We start from the raw sequence: 18,825 nt of genomic DNA on the forward strand, positions 1-18,825 counted from the left end.
TTCGCGTTTCTTGAATGGTCAGCCACAGTCAGCAATCAGGCACGTGACAAGACAGGTGAGAAATACGTTGCTTGTTACATCGTTACATCACTTCGCCTTTCCTGGAAACTCGATTTCTTTATTCACGATTCACGATTCACGATTCACGGTTCTTGACTCTAATGTCTGTGACTGTGTCGTGATTCACGGTTGTGGATTTGTCTCTTACGCTTTTCACGCTCGGCAGTGGCCAAGCGTTCCAGTAGCCGATCCGGATGGCCCGGGCATGTACGGCGCACACGTCCACAACGAAGGAGCAATGCTCTTTCGAGACGGTTTGACGTAACTTGATTGCCAGCAGTGCCAATCTTCTCAGAAGAAAGCGTGCTTCGAACATCACAATCATTGGACGCTGGAAACCACCTTTCGCTCCACAACCTCGAACAGCTACATCGCGTCTCATACCATTTCCACGTCCCACATTCGCTCAACATGATGCTTCAACCCTCCCGAGTCGCGTTGCGGGCCGCTCAGGCAAAGGCAGGCATCTCTACCTCGATGAGTCGATCGGCCACCCGCGCTTTTTCGACTTCGTTGGTACAGAACAAGGACGTGCAGAACATCACAGTCTTCGGAGCCGGTCTCATGGGTGCCGGTATCGCACAAGTGCTGGCTCACAAGGGCAAGTTCAACGTCACCCTCTCGGACGTGACTGACAAGGCGCTTGCGAACGGCCAGACTATCATCTCCAAGTCGCTCGGTCGCATTGTCAAAAAGTCCATGGCTGAGGCCAGCGCTGAAGAGCAGGCTCAGTACGTCAAGGGCATTGTCGACTCGATCAAAGTGACCACTGACCCCGAGGCGGCTGTCAAAGATACTGACTTGGTCATCGAAGCCATCATCGAGAACGTCGGCATCAAGAAGGATCTGTTCGGCTTTCTCGACGGCAAGGCCCCCAAGGATGCACTGTTCGCATCCAACACCAGTTCGCTTTCCATCACCGACGTCGCTGAGGCGGTCTCTGCTCAGAGGCAAGAACTATTCGGAGGCTTCCACGCCTTCAACCCTGTTCCGCAGATGAAGCTCGTCGAGGTCGTTCGCACCACTAAAACGAGCAACGACACTTTTGACTCCCTCACCGAGGTGGCAAAGCGCATGGGCAAGACGCCCGTCGCCTGCATTGACTCGCCCGGTTTCATCGTAAACCGACTACTTGTCCCTTACATGCTCGAGGCTATCCGTCTTGTCGAGCGAGGTGAGGCCACTGCCAAGGATGTTGACATTGCCATGAAGCTTGGTGCTGGATACCCCATGGGTCCCTTTGAGCTGGCTGACCTGGTCGGTCTCGACACACTCTCGCACATCGCCAAGGGCTGGAGGGAGACTCGTGTCAAGACGGGTGAGATCAATGCCGACGCCGTCTCGGAGTCCAAGCTGCTCGAAGATCTGGTCAAGCAGGGAAAGCTTGGCAAAAAGAGTGGTGAGAAGGGTGGCTTCTACGAGTACCCTGCTCCTCCTAAGAAGTAAATCGACTAGCACAAAGCGCTATCCTTCTGATCGTCTCGTTTTCAACTGAAAGAAACAGATACGTCAAGCTTTGTAATAGAAACACTATTGTTGTTGTTTAGTTGCGGAGTGATATGGGTACAATGCGAGACGTACTACTGATACACGACGGGATTCTCGCCAATAGCTTGAACATTGGGCGAGGTTTCATCTATGAAGGGTAGGAAAGACTACTATGATGGGTATACTTGAGAGATAGGGCGAAGGAAAGTATCGAGGGCGGCACGGATTGAATGAGTGACTGCAGGCATTGCTTAAGAGCGAGAATCCCACTGCTTCAGATAGTCGATACCCATGTCCTTTGGCATTGGGCCCCAATCTTTCCTTTGTCGATTGCGTGCGCGTCTTTTGATGACTTCGGAATGTTCGCCCAACTTGTGTTGGTCTTCGTCGTCTACATCTTCGGTCCTCGGTGCAGGGCCGGCTTGACGGAAGACAGGCTTAGCTGCACGAGTTGCTTCTTCCTTTTCGCGAGACTTCTGCTCGAGGGCTTGTCTCTTTTCGAGCGCCTTTCCGGTCAAAGCGGCTTTCTTGATGGCTACTTGCTTAAAGACTTGGGCATTAGAGCTAGATGTACCGGCTGACGAGGATGCAGATGATCGCAATTTGCCTTGGCCAGCTTGCTTCTCCTTGAGCGATGCTTTCTTGTAAAACTTTGATGATTTGCCCATTTTTGAATGGCGATGAGCTGAGCCGCGAACGCTTCACAGGTTGGCCGCTTCTCAAAGTAGATTGGATAGACGGAACTGCAATCCGTAAGCGCAGCTTTGATGGTGTTGAGAAGGACAGTATAAAAAAAATCTGACGAGCAGGCTTAAAATGTCACGAGTCGTGACTGGTTTTCTTGAATTCGCCGAAAACCTTAGGATTAGGAGAATGGAACGCGGGCGTGGGTGGAGCCGCACACGAGCCAGCTATCATTCGTGATTACCTGCACTCCAACACCCGCGCTCCTTGTCACCGCACCTACATATCTGAACGAAGCAAAGCCGCTCTCATCACGACGAGGTCCTTCTTAGCAACTACTGTGCATAACGTTGAGCTACGATTCTGCCCTGACACGTTTCCAAAACAACATTCTCGATCGGTAAAGATGGGTTCGAAGGGTCAGCATGTGGATCTGATGTCGTTAGATGTCCAGCAGGTACGTGTTGCGCCATACGCGTGCTTTCCTTAGAAGTAGACCAACGACTGACTCTTGACGCTTTTCTTCACATAATTTTCATGTGGCTTTTACCGCTGTCTAGCTTTTGGAGGTTAAGAAGCAGCTCGAAACAGAGGTGCAGCACCTGACTTCATCCTTCGGACAGCTCAAGGCAGCACAGGCCAAATTTAAGAGCTGCATCGAAAGCGTAGCTTCTGTGAAACCTGAGAACAAAGGTAGGACCACATTAAGAGCATTGCAATTGGATGGCAGTTTGCCAGGAGCGAGTGAAGCTCATTTGCTGACAGCCCTTCTTCTTTCACCCATCCCCGTGACTTTTGATACTTGAACGACCCAGACAAGACAACTTTGATCCCATTAACATCATCGCTGTACGTTCCTGGCAAGCTTTCGGATCTGGAAAAAGTTATCGTCGATGTGGGCACTGGCTACTTTGTGGAAAAGGTAAGGGCCATGAAATGGGTGAAAGCACAGCCATCACACATGTACGTGAACAGCTGACTCTATGATCCCACATCTGTGTTTTCGCCAATGTCGCTGCAAATACCCGCTCTGCCAGTCAACGGCGGATGCCACCCGAATGTACCAGGAAAAGGTCGAATTCCTCACCAAGAACCTGGAGCAACTACAAGAAACGGTATTGCGACAGCAAGAGAATCTGCAGACAACTGTCGAGATGATTCGACTTGTAAGTAGCTTTGCCTTTTGAGCGCGCCGTGCTGCGGATTTGACTAACTTTGCACTTCCACATCTCTTACTCGTTGACCTGGACAGAAAGCAAGAGCTGAGCAGCAAGCCACTTCTTCGGAACCTGGCCGAGGCGCAGCACAGACAGCAGCAGCGTCCTGATCCACAGGCACTTCGCGGCCGATGTTCCATCTCTTGCAATTGTACTAATAACACACATTCTACGTCATATAGACTTGCGCGTTGCATCTCACGCTGGAGGTGAGCTTCACGCTTGTAGAATCATCATCAAAAGATCATGCACGAAACGACATTTTTCAGCCGGCGTTTGTTACGACGGAACCGTTCACACCGTTCGAGGGGTTTCACGTCTTATGTTTAATCGTGAATCTGAATCACGAATCACGAATCGTGAATCACGAATGTAGCGGGCTCTTCTTCGTGATTGTGGTTGCTTTGTCAAAATTGAGGGAGGTTCAGGGTCTGGGTTGCTGACCAATGGTTTTCTTAGGCTGAGCTCACAGCAGAGAGTCACGAGTCACGGTGTAGTGGCGTTGACTTTTTTCGGCCACTGTTCAGTGATTCGCGATTTTGGATTTGGTTTGTTGCTTTGGTGGAAATCGTGTGTGCTTCACCAACTTTTTTTGTAGAGTCGTGAGTGTGTGGTAGTTTGGAAAGAGGAAGTGCCACCTGAGCCATTCACAATCGTGAATTCTTCTGAAGCCATCTTGTTTGCTTGAGCTGCACAACTAATTCGTAATTCAGTCCAGCTGGGACATCGTCAAGCGCACCCTCGTGACTAGCTTCCCTCCGTTACAATACCACTACGCGGCTGTCAAGGCTGCAATTGCAATCTAGCCATCCACAACACTCATTTGGTACCGGTAGCATCGGCCATCTTGTCGGCGGGGCCCGAACCCATCATCCCTCCATCTCGAATTGGCCCGTTTCACCACACACGCAACATCTGCACGAATGGGGCTGTACGAACTCGGTCAATAATCCCACAGCGGACGCGGCAACGGTATCCAACACTCCGAACCCTTCCATGACGCTTCCGAGAACGGGCAGGTAGCCCACGGGTGATGGTATGATTGGTGCTCGATGCCTGGCCCAAGGTGGCACGGCGGCGCGATCATCAGCTGCGCGCACATGGTCCAGCGTCGATGCAGTGCAACTTACAACACCTATCGCAGAGTGCTCATATCGCATTTGGCAACCTCAACATCCAAGACTTTGTCCATCACAAGAGCAGGCCGCAACGTCTGGCTTCCGTAGCAGACGATGCTTGTCAACTGCTGCTCCCATCCATCGCGCTCACTCCAGCTCGCCGCACGTAACAGTATCGGTTGATCAGCAAGGCATCGAGTCGGTTCTACACAATCCGCCCTTCACACATCTTAAGGTCAAACGTCTCCGACCCGTATCGTCACCTATGCCTGACACCGGCCCTTCTGACATCCAGACTCCACCACAACAGGCTGAATGCACAGGCTCAGAAACAGTCACAGATCCTCATGTTCATCTCGGACATTCTTCGACCGATGCATGCGCCCAGGGCTATCCGAATCATCTACCAGATCATACCAATTCGTCACATACCAGGCACTTGCCCTCTAGATTTAGGCCCAATCTTCCGCCGAGTCTGCTCTTGGACTATCTCACTGCATCCGATGCAAATACCTATAACGACATCAAAGCGCAACTTCCACCTGGTTATCGCCGCATAGACGCATACTTGCTCCTGCGCGAGTGCGACCCACAGAGCTTGTCGGCTCTCTCCTTTTTGGACATCTGGTACCTCATCACGAAAGCTGGATCAGACAATCTTGGCGGTGTCCTCGCTTTGCTCCTCCAAGATATCATTGGCACAGACATGTCCACCTCAAAAGCAAAGCCTGGCTATTTTCAGATCCTCTCGGGAACAGAAGAACGCTATAAGCTGCTCAGAGAGATCATCGTTCGTTGCAGTCGCAGCATCTTTCTTCTCCACGACGGCGCTGCTCTCAACATCTTCATGCTCATGCTCGACGACCTCTTACAGCTGCGTCAGTCCACCACTTGTGAGCTTTCGACCACAGCGTCACCCAGCACGAAGTCGTCGCTTGCGGAAGGTTCTGCCATTACCCTTCCCAACAACTTTCCCCTTGGTGAAACGCGGCGACTTATGAGACTCGCAGCGCATCTTCACAATCCTGAGCTCGCACCCGTTGTTAATGCTCTACGATCCCACCTGGAAACCCACACTGCCGACTTCCCTACGGCGCGAGAGGGTTCTTACCTGATCGCGTATTACTTGCAGCCGAACTTGCGTGACTTCGAAGCTGCTCTCGATGTAGTTCGTGCCCTCAGGGACACGAATGCCCTGCCACAGGAGGCAGTTGACGATGCTGTTCGTAGTGGCAAGACGTATCTTGCAAGTCTCCAAAGCATGTTCGCATCCGTCACCGAGGACTCGCAGCCTCAACCTTCTGACGTGGAGCTGCAGCAGATATGTATGGATGTCTCTCTTCGTATCATCGCGATGAAGAGCTTGATGGCGCACAGGCCGAAAGGAGGTGTCCAGTATCGCAAGGCTTTCGAGAGCCTTGTCGCCAGCTTTCGATTCGACTTGATCGACACTCATCATGGATCCCGACGTTACGATATGCGCGCTCTGCTGGACGTGCCTATGCGCATCGTTCGCAACGTTTTCCTGCACCTTGTCGGTCAGAACGACCCTTCCTGTTTAGCAGAGGCCAAGTCCGTGCTTCAGCGCAGCGACCAGCGTCTAATAGCGATGCTTCCGAATAGCGATTTGCAAGAATTTTGCAACGCTGCTCGGAACGCTGGCTCTCTGAGCCTAGCTGCAGAAACATACATGCTCTTCGCCAAGGCCAAAACTTCTTCAGCATCGACTGCTCATTTGCCTTCTGACAGCAACCACCATATTTTGGCACGCGATGGAATGATGGTCGATGCGGACACCTTTCTCGCAATCATGCGAGAACTTGTCACGAATGGGCAGAAGATTGCTGTCTCTGCGCTGTTACGTGTGCTTCATCTACTGCCCCTGCATGACGCTTCGGTTGGACATCTCAACTTGCGTTTTTCTACAACACAACGTTCACGGCTCATCGCCCTGCTGGCCCAAGCAGGACTGGTTGAAGAAGCTTTCTTGCTGTTCCAGTACTGGAGTCATTACCGCTACGAGGCAGGCTCGGACTCAGATCAGTCAGCGTTCGGCACTGTCTCTCTTCGTCATGCATCTGTTCAGATTGCAGACCCTCTCATCGAACGTCAGATGCGTCTCATGCATGATGCAGATCGACATGTCGCCACGGCTCCAGAGTGTCTCGTTGCACTTGTGAGAGGTATTTGTCGCCATTCTTCAGCAAAGGTCGTCAGAAGGTTACCTCGACTATCCAGTGACTGCCTCTCTGAAGAGGCACCACACGTTTTCAAGACTCCTCTCAATCAGCTTCAGAAGGCTCGATTCGTCATTGACGTATTTCGACAGGCGTGTACTCCAGTGGACTGGACGCACTACCGACTCAGTGCCTTAGCACAGGCATGCTTCATTGCCAAAGATGCGGCTGGCGCCTTTGACGCTCTCGCCAAGATCAGCTTTCTACGAGAGATGCCTGACAAGGTCGACATTAACATCGTGATGGGTGGCCTAGTAGAGCTTGACGCAGATAGAGCAGTCGATCTCTTTATCCAGCATTGCACAGCTCCCTACACGGTCGGGGAGGAGAAAAAAGCAGAGGCGAATTCAAAGACGCAGCAGGCTGAAACCAAGTTCCAAAAGCCCGTGACGCTCGCTCCGATGCAGCCTACGCCACGGCTTACCTCGACGCTCATCTCAAGAGCACTGGCACAGAACCGACTGGACCTGGTCGACCGACTGCACAAATTTAGCGAGTCTGTTGGCATCGTGTCAGGTCTCGGGTATGATGCGTCGATACGAGCTCTCTTTTCGGAGGGCTTACAACCGGGCCAGGTCCGACAGATGGTCCATTGCATGGTCAAGGACGGATGGATGGCTGATGCCGTTCTTGCAGAGAGTTTGACCCGACATCTCCTTCGGAGGTCGATGCCACCTATTCAACAACGTCGAGCCAAATTGCCACTAGCAAAAGACCGCCTGCTTCTCTTTCAGTCTGCCTGCTATCTCATGCGCGTCGTTGCGGAAAGGCAAGACTCGGTGAATTTACGAACGGTCTCCCAAGCTCTTGACGTCATCACATATGAGGGCAGTCGAGCCAGACGAAAGTCTCCCACCTCGAAGAGCATTTCAACGAGCGACACAGATGGAGGAGCGTATGTTTCATCTCTTCCGACCGTGAGACATCGAGGCCGAGAAGAGCGGCGAATGAAGTGGATTGCAGCCCTCGACTCGATCGTGCGTTTGCTGCGATGGACCAGGTTCTTTGACAGTGGCGATGACCTTCGACAGAGTTTGCCACTGTGGAAGTCTAGCAGTACCGGAAACGGCGAGCTTGTCTCTGCTGAACTGGACGAGATGCTCGATCACGGCTTCACTGGCAGTCGAAGGCGTAAATCCCGCGTCATGATCAGCACAGCCACCGCCGCCACACTGCCGATCTCTTCAGACGCAGCGCCCCTTGGATTCGCAGATGACCTCGCGAATGGGATCAATCCACTTGAAGCCGCATTTTCCGACGGCGCCGTGCAGCGCATGAAGCAACGTTCGCCTAATGTTTTACCTCCGGAACTCTTCCGACGCCTCATGGAAGCCTATTTGAAACTAGGAGATGTATCGGGTGCAGCCGAGACTGCTTCATGGATGCGCGATGAGGCCAATATCGATCTCGGTCGCACGGAGGAGGAAGCTGCAGACTTTGCCAATCACATCAAAGCAGCCATACTGGAACAACAGGCGAACGGACAGACGTCTTTCGGTGCTGATACGGCTTCAGACCACAAGGAGCCGCAAGGCAGCCAAGTCCTTCGCTTGCTGGCTGGACAGCAAAGCACCGCTCGCATAAAGAGCTGGTGGTCGCTGTAGGCAGCCTTCACTGGCAATCGGATCACAAAGTACCTTCCTGTCCATAAATGCGTAGAATATCCATGATGGCTAGCATGTTCAAGCCAATCTGTCAACCCAGATCCACCGAGATTCACGATCGTGTCAGTAGAGTAGCAGCCATGGCGTGCAACTAGTAAATAGAGTAATGGTAGCTTATCGCACGATAAAAACAGGAATCATGTTGCAACCAACCGTAACCCTCCGGAGCTGCTGCGCGTAGTGAGAACAAGGATGATCGGAAAATTCGTCTCTGAAGCAGCCAGACTGGCCTGAGAGTTGTTTTTAAAATAGGTAAGATGCACCAGTTTGAAGTGGCTCATACGCGGTTGAATACAAATTATTATATCGAACCCGTAGATGAGAGTTGAAATTCGACCTTCTCACGAGAGAAGGAGCGCCAGGAGCTCGGAGTCTGCGAAGCTAGCTTGGTGGTCGTTCAAGCCAGCAGCAGCGTGTTTGACCTCGAAATGCAGCGTGCGAGAAGAGCGATGCTTTGATCTTGGCTTTGGCTCTGAGCATCGGTTCTTCGCGCTCCAGCACCGAATCCCAGCTCGTCGTCATTCAAACGGGTCACAACGGCATTCTCCACTTGAACACTCACTCACCTTTTTCATCCTTCCTCATCCACCTCATATCGATATCATGATTGCTCGTGCCGCTATCCGAACCGCGCTTCGCGCCAACAAGGCTCCCTCGGCCCTTTCGCAGCTTGGCGCCCGACGTGGCTACGCTGAGGCTGTTAGCGACAAGCTGAAGCTCAGCTTTATCCTTCCTCATGAGGTAAGAATCTCCCGACCAGTTGCAAATAAGTCCGGATGTTAGGAATCTGGAGAATCGCGATGATGGAGCAAAATATCCACATTGACACGGAGCAAAACGGCACAGCTGCGGCGATTGAAACCGGCCCATAAGGATGGAGACGATACTGTCGTGGACGAGCACCAATCGCACATGTTACGGCACATGCAACGCCAAGAGACTGCGCTGATATTTTCATGACGAGTTGGAGCAGTGGGACTTATAACCAACATGACTTGGCTGATTGGACAACTAGACAGAAAGAGGGAAAACAGTGATTGAGCCGACAGACTGTCGATTCATCGATCGCTACCAGTGATTCCCCAGTGTTAGGCGCCTGCAGCTTTGTCAGCAGTCATCAGAAGCAGGAAGTCAGAGGATGGCTCATAGAGCATCGAGCCAGATTTGGAACACTGTCGCAAACAACATCGCCGCTCGATGCCATATAATGCCCTCTTTCTGAAGACCCGATACCACCATTGACAACCCTCTCCATTTGCCTAAAATCATCGTGATCTCCAAGATACCCGTTGACTCAACTTCGATGCGTGGTGCTAACTCGAACTTTTCCTGCTGTCTTCTCCTGTATCACAGGCCATCTACAACTCGACCGAGGTGACGCAAGTCAACATTGCCTCCTCGACCGGAGACATGGGTATCCTCGCATCGCACGTTCCCGCTGTGGAAGAGCTCCGACCAGGTGTGTTGGAGGTGGTCGAATCGTCCGGTTCCAAGAAATGGTTCGTCTCCGGTGGCTTCGCTACGGTTCACCCCAACAACAAGCTCGTCGTTAACGCAATCGAAGCTTACCCCCTCGATCAGTTCTCGGCTGAAGCTGTCCGCTCGGCACTTAGCGAAGCGCAGCGTGTCGCAAGCAGCGGCTCCAGCGCAGAGGCCAAGGCTGAGGCGGAAATCGAAATCGAGGTCTACACCGCGCTTCAGGCTGCTCTTGGCCGATCCTAATTGCACCCTCCCAGCACACGAGGGTGACAAGCTAGGAGACAGAAATTTGAACCCATGTCGATGCTAGCGGTACAGCCCCTCTGGTTCTCGTCGTGACAGGTCAAGCGCTGCGAATGCAAATACGAATTCTTAGATCCATCATTGCTGGTTCGACGTGCATCCCTGACGCCATTCCAATCGAACTTTCGGGCGCTCGCTGCTCGGCTGATGCTGTGTGATGAGTTGCACTCCCATCAGAATTGAGAAACAGGGACCCGAGTGACGTTGAGAAGCTGCGGGGACATTTACGTTGACGACAAGATGTGGGCAAACATGAGTAGTGTGGAGCAAAGAGCGAAGTTAATTGATGCAGTTGAGACGGCAGATGCGAAAGACTGATACAAATACAAATGTATGAGAAGTGACGGTAGAAGGTCTGAAGCATGGAATGCAGTAAAGCGATGCGGACTAGAGATTGTGACCGGGGAGATGGATTCGCGAGCGCTTCGAGTGGCTAGGAGGGTTTGATAAAGTCCTGCGAAAGGTCGACGCCTTCCAAATGCGTGTTTTGCAATTTGAAACGGCGTGCGCCGGTACCCTTCTTCTTCTTTTTGTTCTTAGCATTAGCAGCGAGCTGAGCTGCTGAGATGGGAGCGTCGAGCATGTCTGTGGTCGAGAGACCTTCGCGTTCGAGTTCCTTGGGGAGGTCGACGAGATCTGGTACCTTTAATTCGTGCCAGAGCTCTTTGAATTCTGTTTGTGACGAGACACATTGACACCGTCGACAAAAGATGGAAGATAACGTCAGCTAGCTTTCTCAAAAGAGGATGAATGTGGTAGGCAGAACATACCATCATCTACACCTTTGGCATCTTTCCCCCGAAGCGGGTTCCAAAACACCTGCTTGATTGCGCCATCTCTTTGTCCTCGCAAGATCAGCACTTCCCTATCCTCCTTTGGCTCTACCTTTCCAAGCTCTTCGATTGCGTCCCTTGCGGCAGGATAGCTCTCTCTCAGCTCTGCCAGCCTCATTCCTGCTGCCGAAGAGTTTCTCGCCCCATTGCCACCTGGGTTCAAAAACCTTTCTTTGAGGAGTGCTACGAGATCCGCAGGTGTTCGCAGATCATAGTCCGGCTTGTACATGTATAGGTCCGTCTTAGCATCGTATGTGACACGATCGTGCGACCTGAACCGCTGGAAAAGGCCGCTGTTCGGGTTGAGTAGGGCAGGGAGACCTTGCGAAAGCGCAAAGTCTTCAAGACGGACAGGATTCGAATGGTGTTTAAGTGCATCGATTGCGGAAGCGAGTTGCGTGTTCTCGTGAATGCCCGAACCGGTGTTGGCCGGCTGACTGTAGATTGTACTCGGTTCCCGACCGCTCATCTTGTTCGTTGGCAACGAGGAGGCAGCAAGAGCCGTAATATGGTTCGAAGTGGATGAGTCGCTACGATGGTCCCTGCGCCGAAAGGTATGATGGCGAAGAATACTTTTCCCAAAACCCGATCTCCCGATGATAGCTCCTGCTGATGCTGTTGGATGAACGATCACGATGCGCGAAATTCGTGATTTTTCATCCACGATTCGCTCCAACGGGCCCAGCGGCTTTTACTCGCTAGAGAACTCGTGACTGCATCCGGATCGGCTCCAAGATCTGAGTGAATAGCAAATAAGTTGATGAGAAACACACCACACGCTGAGTCGTGAGTGCGCTGCGATCGGAGTGAAACAGAGAGCAGCGCCACTTTCACGCTGAACTGAGACAACAGCTTGCAGCGTGTGCTCGCAATCACGAATCTGCACTCGCAATCACGAATCTGCCACAATTCAATGTACTCGTGTACTCGTGACTATCATGTGTCGTCTCTGTCCTTCTCGCGACTTTGTTATCCCATCCCCACATCGCCGTTCAGATCCTTGTTCTGAATTCTATCGAGCTCCAACCCTTTTCTGTCGGTGTTTGGTTCATTCGTGTCGGCCCGTGGACGAGCATCAATCCGTCTTCTGCTAGCCATCAACAGCTCTTCTTGACGCTGTCGCGATTGACTGTCAAACCGACACCCTGTTCTTGGCTAGCACAAGAAAGACGACCATCTTGATTTCTGCATCGCTCACTGATGGGGTTCAAGTCTGTCAGCTGAAATTTGCCATCCATCGACCTCGGCTTTCTCGCCATCATGCACGTCCAATCCCGTCTTCAGCCCGTCTTGGACGAGCTAAAGATGAAAGCTATGACGCATGGCATTAACTTCTTCATGGCCTATCGTCGTAATCATGCCAACATTCAACGTTTTCTTCGTTTTGGCTACATCGCCTTCATCCTCCACACTCTCACATCTACTCTGCGCAACGGCGCCAAGAAAAAGTCAAAGAAGCCCAAGGCCGACACATCACAGGACCCCGTAGAAAAGGCCGGAGTCGTAGCAAAGAAGGATGCCGAGGGTTCTCATCAAGCCTCCAAAGCCGTCTCTCAAGCGACTGAGGAAGTGGATGACTCTTCATCGAGAGGCCGTGGTGGTCGTCGAGGCAAGAAGAGCAGAGGCCCACGGGTCGAAGTTGATGCAGTCTTTTTCGAGAGATTGAGACGCATCCTTCGTATCGTGGTACCGGGTTGGCGATCAAAAGAGGCGGGTCTCCTGATGCTGCACACGCTTTTCCTCGTGCTTCGAACCATGCTATCGCTCTACGTGGCTGATCTGGACGGTAGGATTGTATCTGCGCTTGTGCGCACGCAGACTCGTCAATTTATCACCGGCATTCTCTGGTGGATGGCTGTCGCTGTACCGGCCACTTACACCAACTCGATGATCGAGTTCCTGCAATCCAAGCTCGCCCTCTCGTATCGAACTCGGCTCACCAAACGCGTACACGACGCCTACCTCACCGACATGACCTTCTACAAGCTCGGCAACCTAGATGATCGCATCAAGAATGCCGATCAGCTCATCACTGTCGACGTGGCCAAGTTCAGCAAATCGCTTGCCGAGATCTACAGCAACTTTGCCAAGCCCATTCTCGACGTCTGCCTCTACAATTTCCAGCTCAGTGGTCGTGTAGGAGCCGAAGCTTTGATCGGTATCAATGTGCTCGTTTCTGCTTCGGCGCAGCTTTTGCGAAAGTTGACACCGGCTTTTGGTCAATACGCCGCCACCGAGCAGCAGCTCGAGGGTGAGTTCCGCTTCAACCATTCGCGTCTTATCGAAAACGCCGAAGAGGTGGCGCTCTTCCGCGGGCAGGCAGCCGAGCAGAATGTGATTGAGCGTGCCTACTTTTCGCTCATCAAGCACGTCAACCGCGTCTACCGTATTCGTATTGTCCACGGTATGACCGAGGAAGGCATCATCAAGTGGTTGTGGGGCGCGCTCGGCCTCTGCATCTGCGCTGTGCCCGTCTTTGTTCGCTTGCCAGGCGGCGGCAAGGTTCTTGACCTTGGATCGCGGACCGAATCGTTTGTCACCAATCGACGTCTCTTGCTTTCGTCGTCGGATGCATTTGGCCGTGTCATGTACTCATACAAGGAGATCTCGGAGCTGGCAGGTTACACGGCACGTGTTTCAGAGCTGTTGGACACCATGGATGCTATCAAGGCGGGCAAGTTCGAGAAGAAGCTTGTCTCGTCGGCCTCCATCCAGGAGAATGCGCTTGTGCTGCAGGGCAGAGGAACGATTCAGGAGGACAGTTCGAGGTCGGCTGGTGTCGAGTTCCGCGATGTGCCCATTGTCAGCCCCAACGGTGACATTTTGGTGCCAAAACTTAGCTTCTACGTGCAGCCCGGCCAGCATTTGCTCATCATCGGTCCGAATGGATGCGGTAAAAGTTCGCTCTTCCGTATCCTTGGTGGACTGTGGCCCGTGTATGGCGGAACAGTCAAAAAGCCACCCACGTCGGAGTTCACCTACATTCCACAGCGACCGTACCTCTCATTGGGTACGCTGCGCGACCAGATCATCTACCCGCACACAGCACAAGAGATGCGAGCACGTGGCAAGACCGACGAGGATCTGCTCGACATTCTACGCGTTCTGCAGATCGAGCATATCGTGGTGCGCGAAGGTGGATGGGACGTGCAGCGCGAATGGCGAGACGCGCTCTCTGGCGGTGACAAGCAGCGTATCGCCATGGCGCGACTCTTCTACCACAAGCCCAAGTACGCGATTCTGGACGAGTGCACCTCGGCGGTGACGCTCGAGATCGAAAAAATTATGTACGACCACGCTACCGAGCTCGGCATCACCATGTTGACCGTATCGCACCGACCTTCGCTGTGGAAGTACCATAGCTACGTGTTGCAGTACGACGGGCAGGGTGGATATGTCTTCACCGAGCTGGATGCTGAGAAGAGACTGGCACTGCAGGAGGAGAAGCAGGCGCTTGAACAGAAGCTGCTGCAGGTGCCTAGGTGGCAGGAGAGGCTCGAGGCATTGAAGGAGGCCAGACGTGAGAGGAACCAGTCGAGAATCGGTTCTCCCGTTCAGGAGAAGCCAAACCCTGTGGCTGCCGCTTAGATTCGAGCTGCTGCGAAATGTTATTCCTCTATCATCACGGTTAGGTTTCGATGTGTACCTCTGCTATGCGAGTACGTAAAGCTCTGGTAGAGTCACCATTCCTTTGGACTAGTCGTGTGGATTTAATGAGCGAGAGTGGTCGAGAGACACAAGAACATGGAAGAACATTAATCGTGAGTAGCGTGAATGATGTTTGCTAGGCTGAGTGGAGGTGTGGACTTCCGAATTCCGGGCCGGCTGCGAAAATTTGTCGCGAACTGGAAGAACACAACAAAAAAGGGTTCAAAGGCTGACTTACTGCTACTCACAGATTACGACGTTTTGGCCTGCATCAACTACATCCTTACGACTGCATTGATACTGGGACGTTAAGGCAGAATGGCAGAGCGCATATCGGGTCAACATGGTCCGGCGGGTCTTGTGGCGTTGCTCAGGATGACTGTCGCCACCTCTGTACGACCTGGAACGAGTGTTTTGATGGCATCCACCCATCATGCTGGGATCGGAGGCTCACGCTCGGCAACATTTACCAAAACATCGGATCCATCAACGATCAGCTTGCAGCGTGCAAGATGCTTCTCATCCACCTCTCACTTGTCGGTCAGCGCCCATCGAAAGCAAGCTGGACGAGAAAAAGCACGTCTGCGCTCGATGCGACAGGAAGAGAGACTGCTTCGGCGACGAGAGAAGGATGGATTCTCTTCTGCTTCCGTCCAAAAGCAAAACCAGCTTCGGCCTCGCGATCCAATAGATGAAGCAGTCGAAAGCAACATCCGTGAATACATGGCCCGTACAGGTCCGCGTGGCGAACGACTTACTCGCGCCCAACAAGAACGCCTGCTCAAGCACGAACTCAAAGGCCTCGGGCATCAGCTCGAAAAATTGGAGAAGAAAGCAAAAGCGGATCAAGCAACGCAAGATCTTCCCGAGCTCGATGACCATATGCTAGAAGAGCTGTATCAGGCTTTGATGCTGCCTCCACCGCCAACAGCTGAAGAGGCAAGGTTGGCAAGGTTAGAAGGAGGGAGGAGGGAAAGGGGGTTGCAGCGATGCGCAGAACAAGACGGAAGGGGAAGGAGGATGCTGGGGATCATGGAAGGGCCGATGGCGCTATTGTCACCGACGAAAGCGGACGAAAGACGCATGAGGGCAGGCATGGACTTGAAACAGAAAATGATTGATGCCAGAGAGAAAGGGAAAATGCTATTGCCTCCCTCGAGCTCACCGGTGCGAAGGACGCAGGAGTTCCCGACAGCGGAGCTTCCGGAAACCAAAAGGGCAAGCGTGCAAGAGGAACAAATAGACATGGTGGCATTACCCTATGCCGAACGACAGGAGATCCGCCTGCAACAGCTGTTTGCCCGACTCTCTTTGGTACATAGTACTTCAGACGCAAGCACAGCGGAAAGCGAGTCTGGTACCGACTCTTTACAAGACATCAAGTCGAACCTCGCTCATCGGATTGCCAAGATTCTCCAGGAGCACGACTACAAGCTGCAATCCGCGTCTCCAGATTCGGCTGAAAAGAACACCGCAGAAGCCGAGGAAGAAGACCCTGCATCACCGCCTCCGCCCTTCGCACCGGTCCGACTGGACGGTAGAGCTTCTGCCTTATCAGCCGCCAAAAACGACCAAATGCCCCCGGAGACGAAGGGCAATTCTGCTGCTAATTCCAGAGATGACGTGGTCGCTCATGCGGAAACCATGATCAACGATCTCAGCTCGACAGAATCGCGCCAGTTCTTGCTGGACTCGATCGAAAAGCTCGTTCTCTCTGCTTCGGCTTCGACCACGGATTCTACTACCGTTGCGCCACTGCCATTAGGCATAGCCACGACGGAGGAATGGACTGCGCTCGCCGTCTCTTCTGCGCAAGCTAACGACACAGCCACACTTTCGCGAACCATGTCACTGATGCAAGCTGCAGGCTATCATCCAGCCCCACTGGAGCTGTACAACAACGTGATGGACGCCTTTGCCACGAATGGGCAGGTGGAATTGTGTCAGGAATGGCTTCAGCAGATGTCCGAGGTTGGATTGGTACCGGACGACCACACGTATCATAGCTTGACTAAAGCGTACGTCAACACCTCGCAATTTGTGCCGGCTATTCAGCTGATCAACTCGCTCGAGGCGAGCGGCCGGCCTGCCTCGATGGCGACCTACACGTTGATCATCGATCGGCTTTTGGATCCTGTCGTTGCACCGGCGACTGGCGTCAAGGACGAGCGACCTGAACTGCAGGCGTTGGCATGGAACGTGTTCTACCACATGCGCTTACACGCACACCCGGTGCCGGACGTACCGCTGTACACGCTCATGATCCGAGCTTGTGCTCGGGGCATTCCTCAACCACACGACATCGACGACGCTCTCGGATCCAGCACCATCTCGGCATCTCGGGCGCGCCCGAGTTCACGCATCAGCGATGCGGAACGAGCACTGGATCTTTTCCGCGAGATGACAACGCGCTACTCGGTGCGACCCAACGCCGAGGTCTACAATGCACTCATCCTCGCTTGTGCTCGACGCAAGGATTTCTACCTGGAAGCTTTCCGTTTGCTACGCGAGATGGTGGAGCTCGAAACGGAACGCTCGCACATCAATGCCGGGCACGGCGGAATGCTTCGATTCGCCCCCGATAGGTATACGTTCAACGCACTGTTGCAAGGGTGTGCGAGGAACCGCGATTTGGCGCGTGCTCGTTGGGTATTGGCGGAGATGATTCGGAGCACGCTGCCGCTGTTTGATGCCGAGGTGAGTCAAGGCTTGACGAGGGCGCAGAGCGTGGAGCTACTGAGCAAGAGGCCGAACGAGGAGACAATGTGTCACGTCTTGCACACGTATGCTGCGTACGTGCCGCCGGTCAAGAGGACTCAATTGGCCTCGCAAGCGCAGTCACGGGAGGAGCCACCTTCTGGAGCTGCAACGCCTCTGAGCTCAAGCACGCTTTCGAACACGGACAAGACCGACGACATAGTTACCGACGCTCACCACGCCATCGTCGCCAGTGAAGTGCACCAGGACGAAAACACGACAGCTGAAGAAGCTGCACACATCTTCTCGGCTCTGGTTCCGCAAACGTCGTCGGATCTGGTCTCGGAATCGCGCTCGCTGTTTGCGCGAATCCTTGCCGACCAGCCGACGTCTGACATCCAAGGTCCGCTCGGGGCTGTGACACCAGGCGTTCGACTGGTGAATGCGTACCTAACCGTGCTCGCTGCACACCTCCCTCGACATCAACGTCCTTCCGTCCTACACTCTACTTTGCTCAACGTGGAACAATCAGACTCGCAAGAGCACGCTTCGTTGGAGTGCGCGTTGTTCGCCAAGTTGCGCTTGGAGCCGAACGAGCATTCATACCGGATTGTGTTGCAGAGTCTGAGCGAGGCTGGTGCGGAAAGTGCGAGGTTAGTCAACGAGGTCTGGGATAAGTTCCAAGAGTTCATGGGTAAGCACACGACGGCGACTGAGGGGGGGTTGACCGCTGTGGCACGCGGTGGTGAGAGCGCCCAAGGCGCCGAACCAATCGACGCTGTCGAGGTCACCAAGTGCTGGTCTGCCTACATACACTACCATGCAAAGACGTCTACGGCTTCCAACGACAAGATCGGCTTGGACCGCGCCATGGCGCTTGTACGAGAATATGTGTGCTTGTATCCACCGCAACTGTCGCCGGATATGGCGGCGCGCAGCGGCCGGAGGAAAGCGCTCAAGAAAGCGCGTATCAGGCAAATGGCCTCGCTGCGCGAACACTCCTCCAAGACGCGACTCGATCTTACGCCTCTACCGGTGCCCTGGAAATCCCTGCAGACTTTAATTGCACTCAGCGACCGCTCTGACCCGCTTGGCTTCAAGGACAACACGAGCTCCGTCAACACAGCATCAGATTGCTTGCGTACACAACCACCCGCAACGCTGCCGCTGTCGTTCCCTCCGAGCTTCTCGTTCCTCGACGTGCAATTGCTCCACCACAGATTGGTACGTTACGGTCGCACCAAAGACCTCGCGTATCTCAGCTGGGTGTTGCATCGATATGCTGCAGCGAGAAGGTCGCGTGGATCGTAGAATGTTGATCAAGAGCTAGTATAGTCGTCGTTGCGCGATCGCAAACCAACACGCCGTCGCATCTCGCTTGAGAGCACAAGAAGATG

The 18,825-nt window shown here is 53.3% G+C and overlaps 8 protein-coding genes across 8 annotated transcripts; 6 read left to right on the forward strand and 2 right to left on the reverse strand.

Moving 5' to 3' along the window:
* Positions 1 to 471: 471 nt before the first annotated feature.
* UMAG_01099 (putative short chain 3-hydroxyacyl-CoA dehydrogenase) lies at positions 472 to 1,506 on the forward strand (the record flags this gene model as incomplete). Its single annotated transcript, XM_011388754.1, has 1 exon — positions 472 to 1,506. One exon carries the CDS (start codon positions 472 to 474, stop codon positions 1,504 to 1,506), a length of 1,035 nt encoding a protein of 344 aa, XP_011387056.1.
* Positions 1,507 to 1,799: 293 nt separating this feature from the next.
* Positions 1,800 to 2,216, reverse strand: UMAG_01100 (uncharacterized protein; the record flags this gene model as incomplete). The annotated part of the gene is made up of 1 exon (XM_011388755.1): positions 1,800 to 2,216. The coding sequence occupies one exon, from the start codon at positions 2,214 to 2,216 to the stop codon at positions 1,800 to 1,802; it is 417 nt and encodes a 138-aa protein (XP_011387057.1).
* A 422-nt stretch (positions 2,217 to 2,638) lies between these two features.
* Positions 2,639 to 3,559, forward strand: UMAG_01101 (putative prefoldin subunit 5; the record flags this gene model as incomplete). The annotated part of the gene is made up of 5 exons (XM_011388756.1): positions 2,639 to 2,689; positions 2,793 to 2,925; positions 3,048 to 3,154; positions 3,270 to 3,398; positions 3,485 to 3,559. 5 exons carry the CDS (start codon positions 2,639 to 2,641, stop codon positions 3,557 to 3,559), a joined length of 495 nt encoding a protein of 164 aa, XP_011387058.1.
* Positions 3,560 to 4,487: 928 nt separating this feature from the next.
* On the forward strand, positions 4,488 to 8,408 carry UMAG_01102 (uncharacterized protein; the record flags this gene model as incomplete). Its single annotated transcript, XM_011388757.1, has 1 exon — positions 4,488 to 8,408. The coding sequence occupies one exon, from the start codon at positions 4,488 to 4,490 to the stop codon at positions 8,406 to 8,408; it is 3,921 nt and encodes a 1,306-aa protein (XP_011387059.1).
* A 663-nt stretch (positions 8,409 to 9,071) lies between these two features.
* On the forward strand, positions 9,072 to 10,190 carry UMAG_01103 (putative ATP synthase delta chain precursor; the record flags this gene model as incomplete). The annotated part of the gene is made up of 2 exons (XM_011388758.1): positions 9,072 to 9,209; positions 9,822 to 10,190. 2 exons carry the CDS (start codon positions 9,072 to 9,074, stop codon positions 10,188 to 10,190), a joined length of 507 nt encoding a protein of 168 aa, XP_011387060.1.
* Positions 10,191 to 10,683: 493 nt separating this feature from the next.
* Positions 10,684 to 11,552, reverse strand: UMAG_01104 (uncharacterized protein; the record flags this gene model as incomplete). Its single annotated transcript, XM_011388759.1, has 2 exons — positions 10,684 to 10,922; positions 11,021 to 11,552. The coding sequence occupies 2 exons, from the start codon at positions 11,550 to 11,552 to the stop codon at positions 10,684 to 10,686; spliced, it is 771 nt and encodes a 256-aa protein (XP_011387061.1).
* Positions 11,553 to 12,343: 791 nt separating this feature from the next.
* On the forward strand, positions 12,344 to 14,671 carry UMAG_01105 (uncharacterized protein; the record flags this gene model as incomplete). Its single annotated transcript, XM_011388760.1, has 1 exon — positions 12,344 to 14,671. One exon carries the CDS (start codon positions 12,344 to 12,346, stop codon positions 14,669 to 14,671), a length of 2,328 nt encoding a protein of 775 aa, XP_011387062.1.
* A 783-nt stretch (positions 14,672 to 15,454) lies between these two features.
* On the forward strand, positions 15,455 to 18,739 carry UMAG_11282 (uncharacterized protein; the record flags this gene model as incomplete). Its single annotated transcript, XM_011389103.1, has 1 exon — positions 15,455 to 18,739. One exon carries the CDS (start codon positions 15,455 to 15,457, stop codon positions 18,737 to 18,739), a length of 3,285 nt encoding a protein of 1,094 aa, XP_011387405.1.
* Between the last annotated feature and the right edge of the window lie 86 nt (positions 18,740 to 18,825).

The sequence above is a fragment of the Mycosarcoma maydis genome, chromosome 2 (assembly GCF_000328475.2).
Source record: "Mycosarcoma maydis chromosome 2, whole genome shotgun sequence".
In the NCBI taxonomy this organism is placed as follows: domain Eukaryota; kingdom Fungi; phylum Basidiomycota; class Ustilaginomycetes; order Ustilaginales; genus Mycosarcoma; species Mycosarcoma maydis.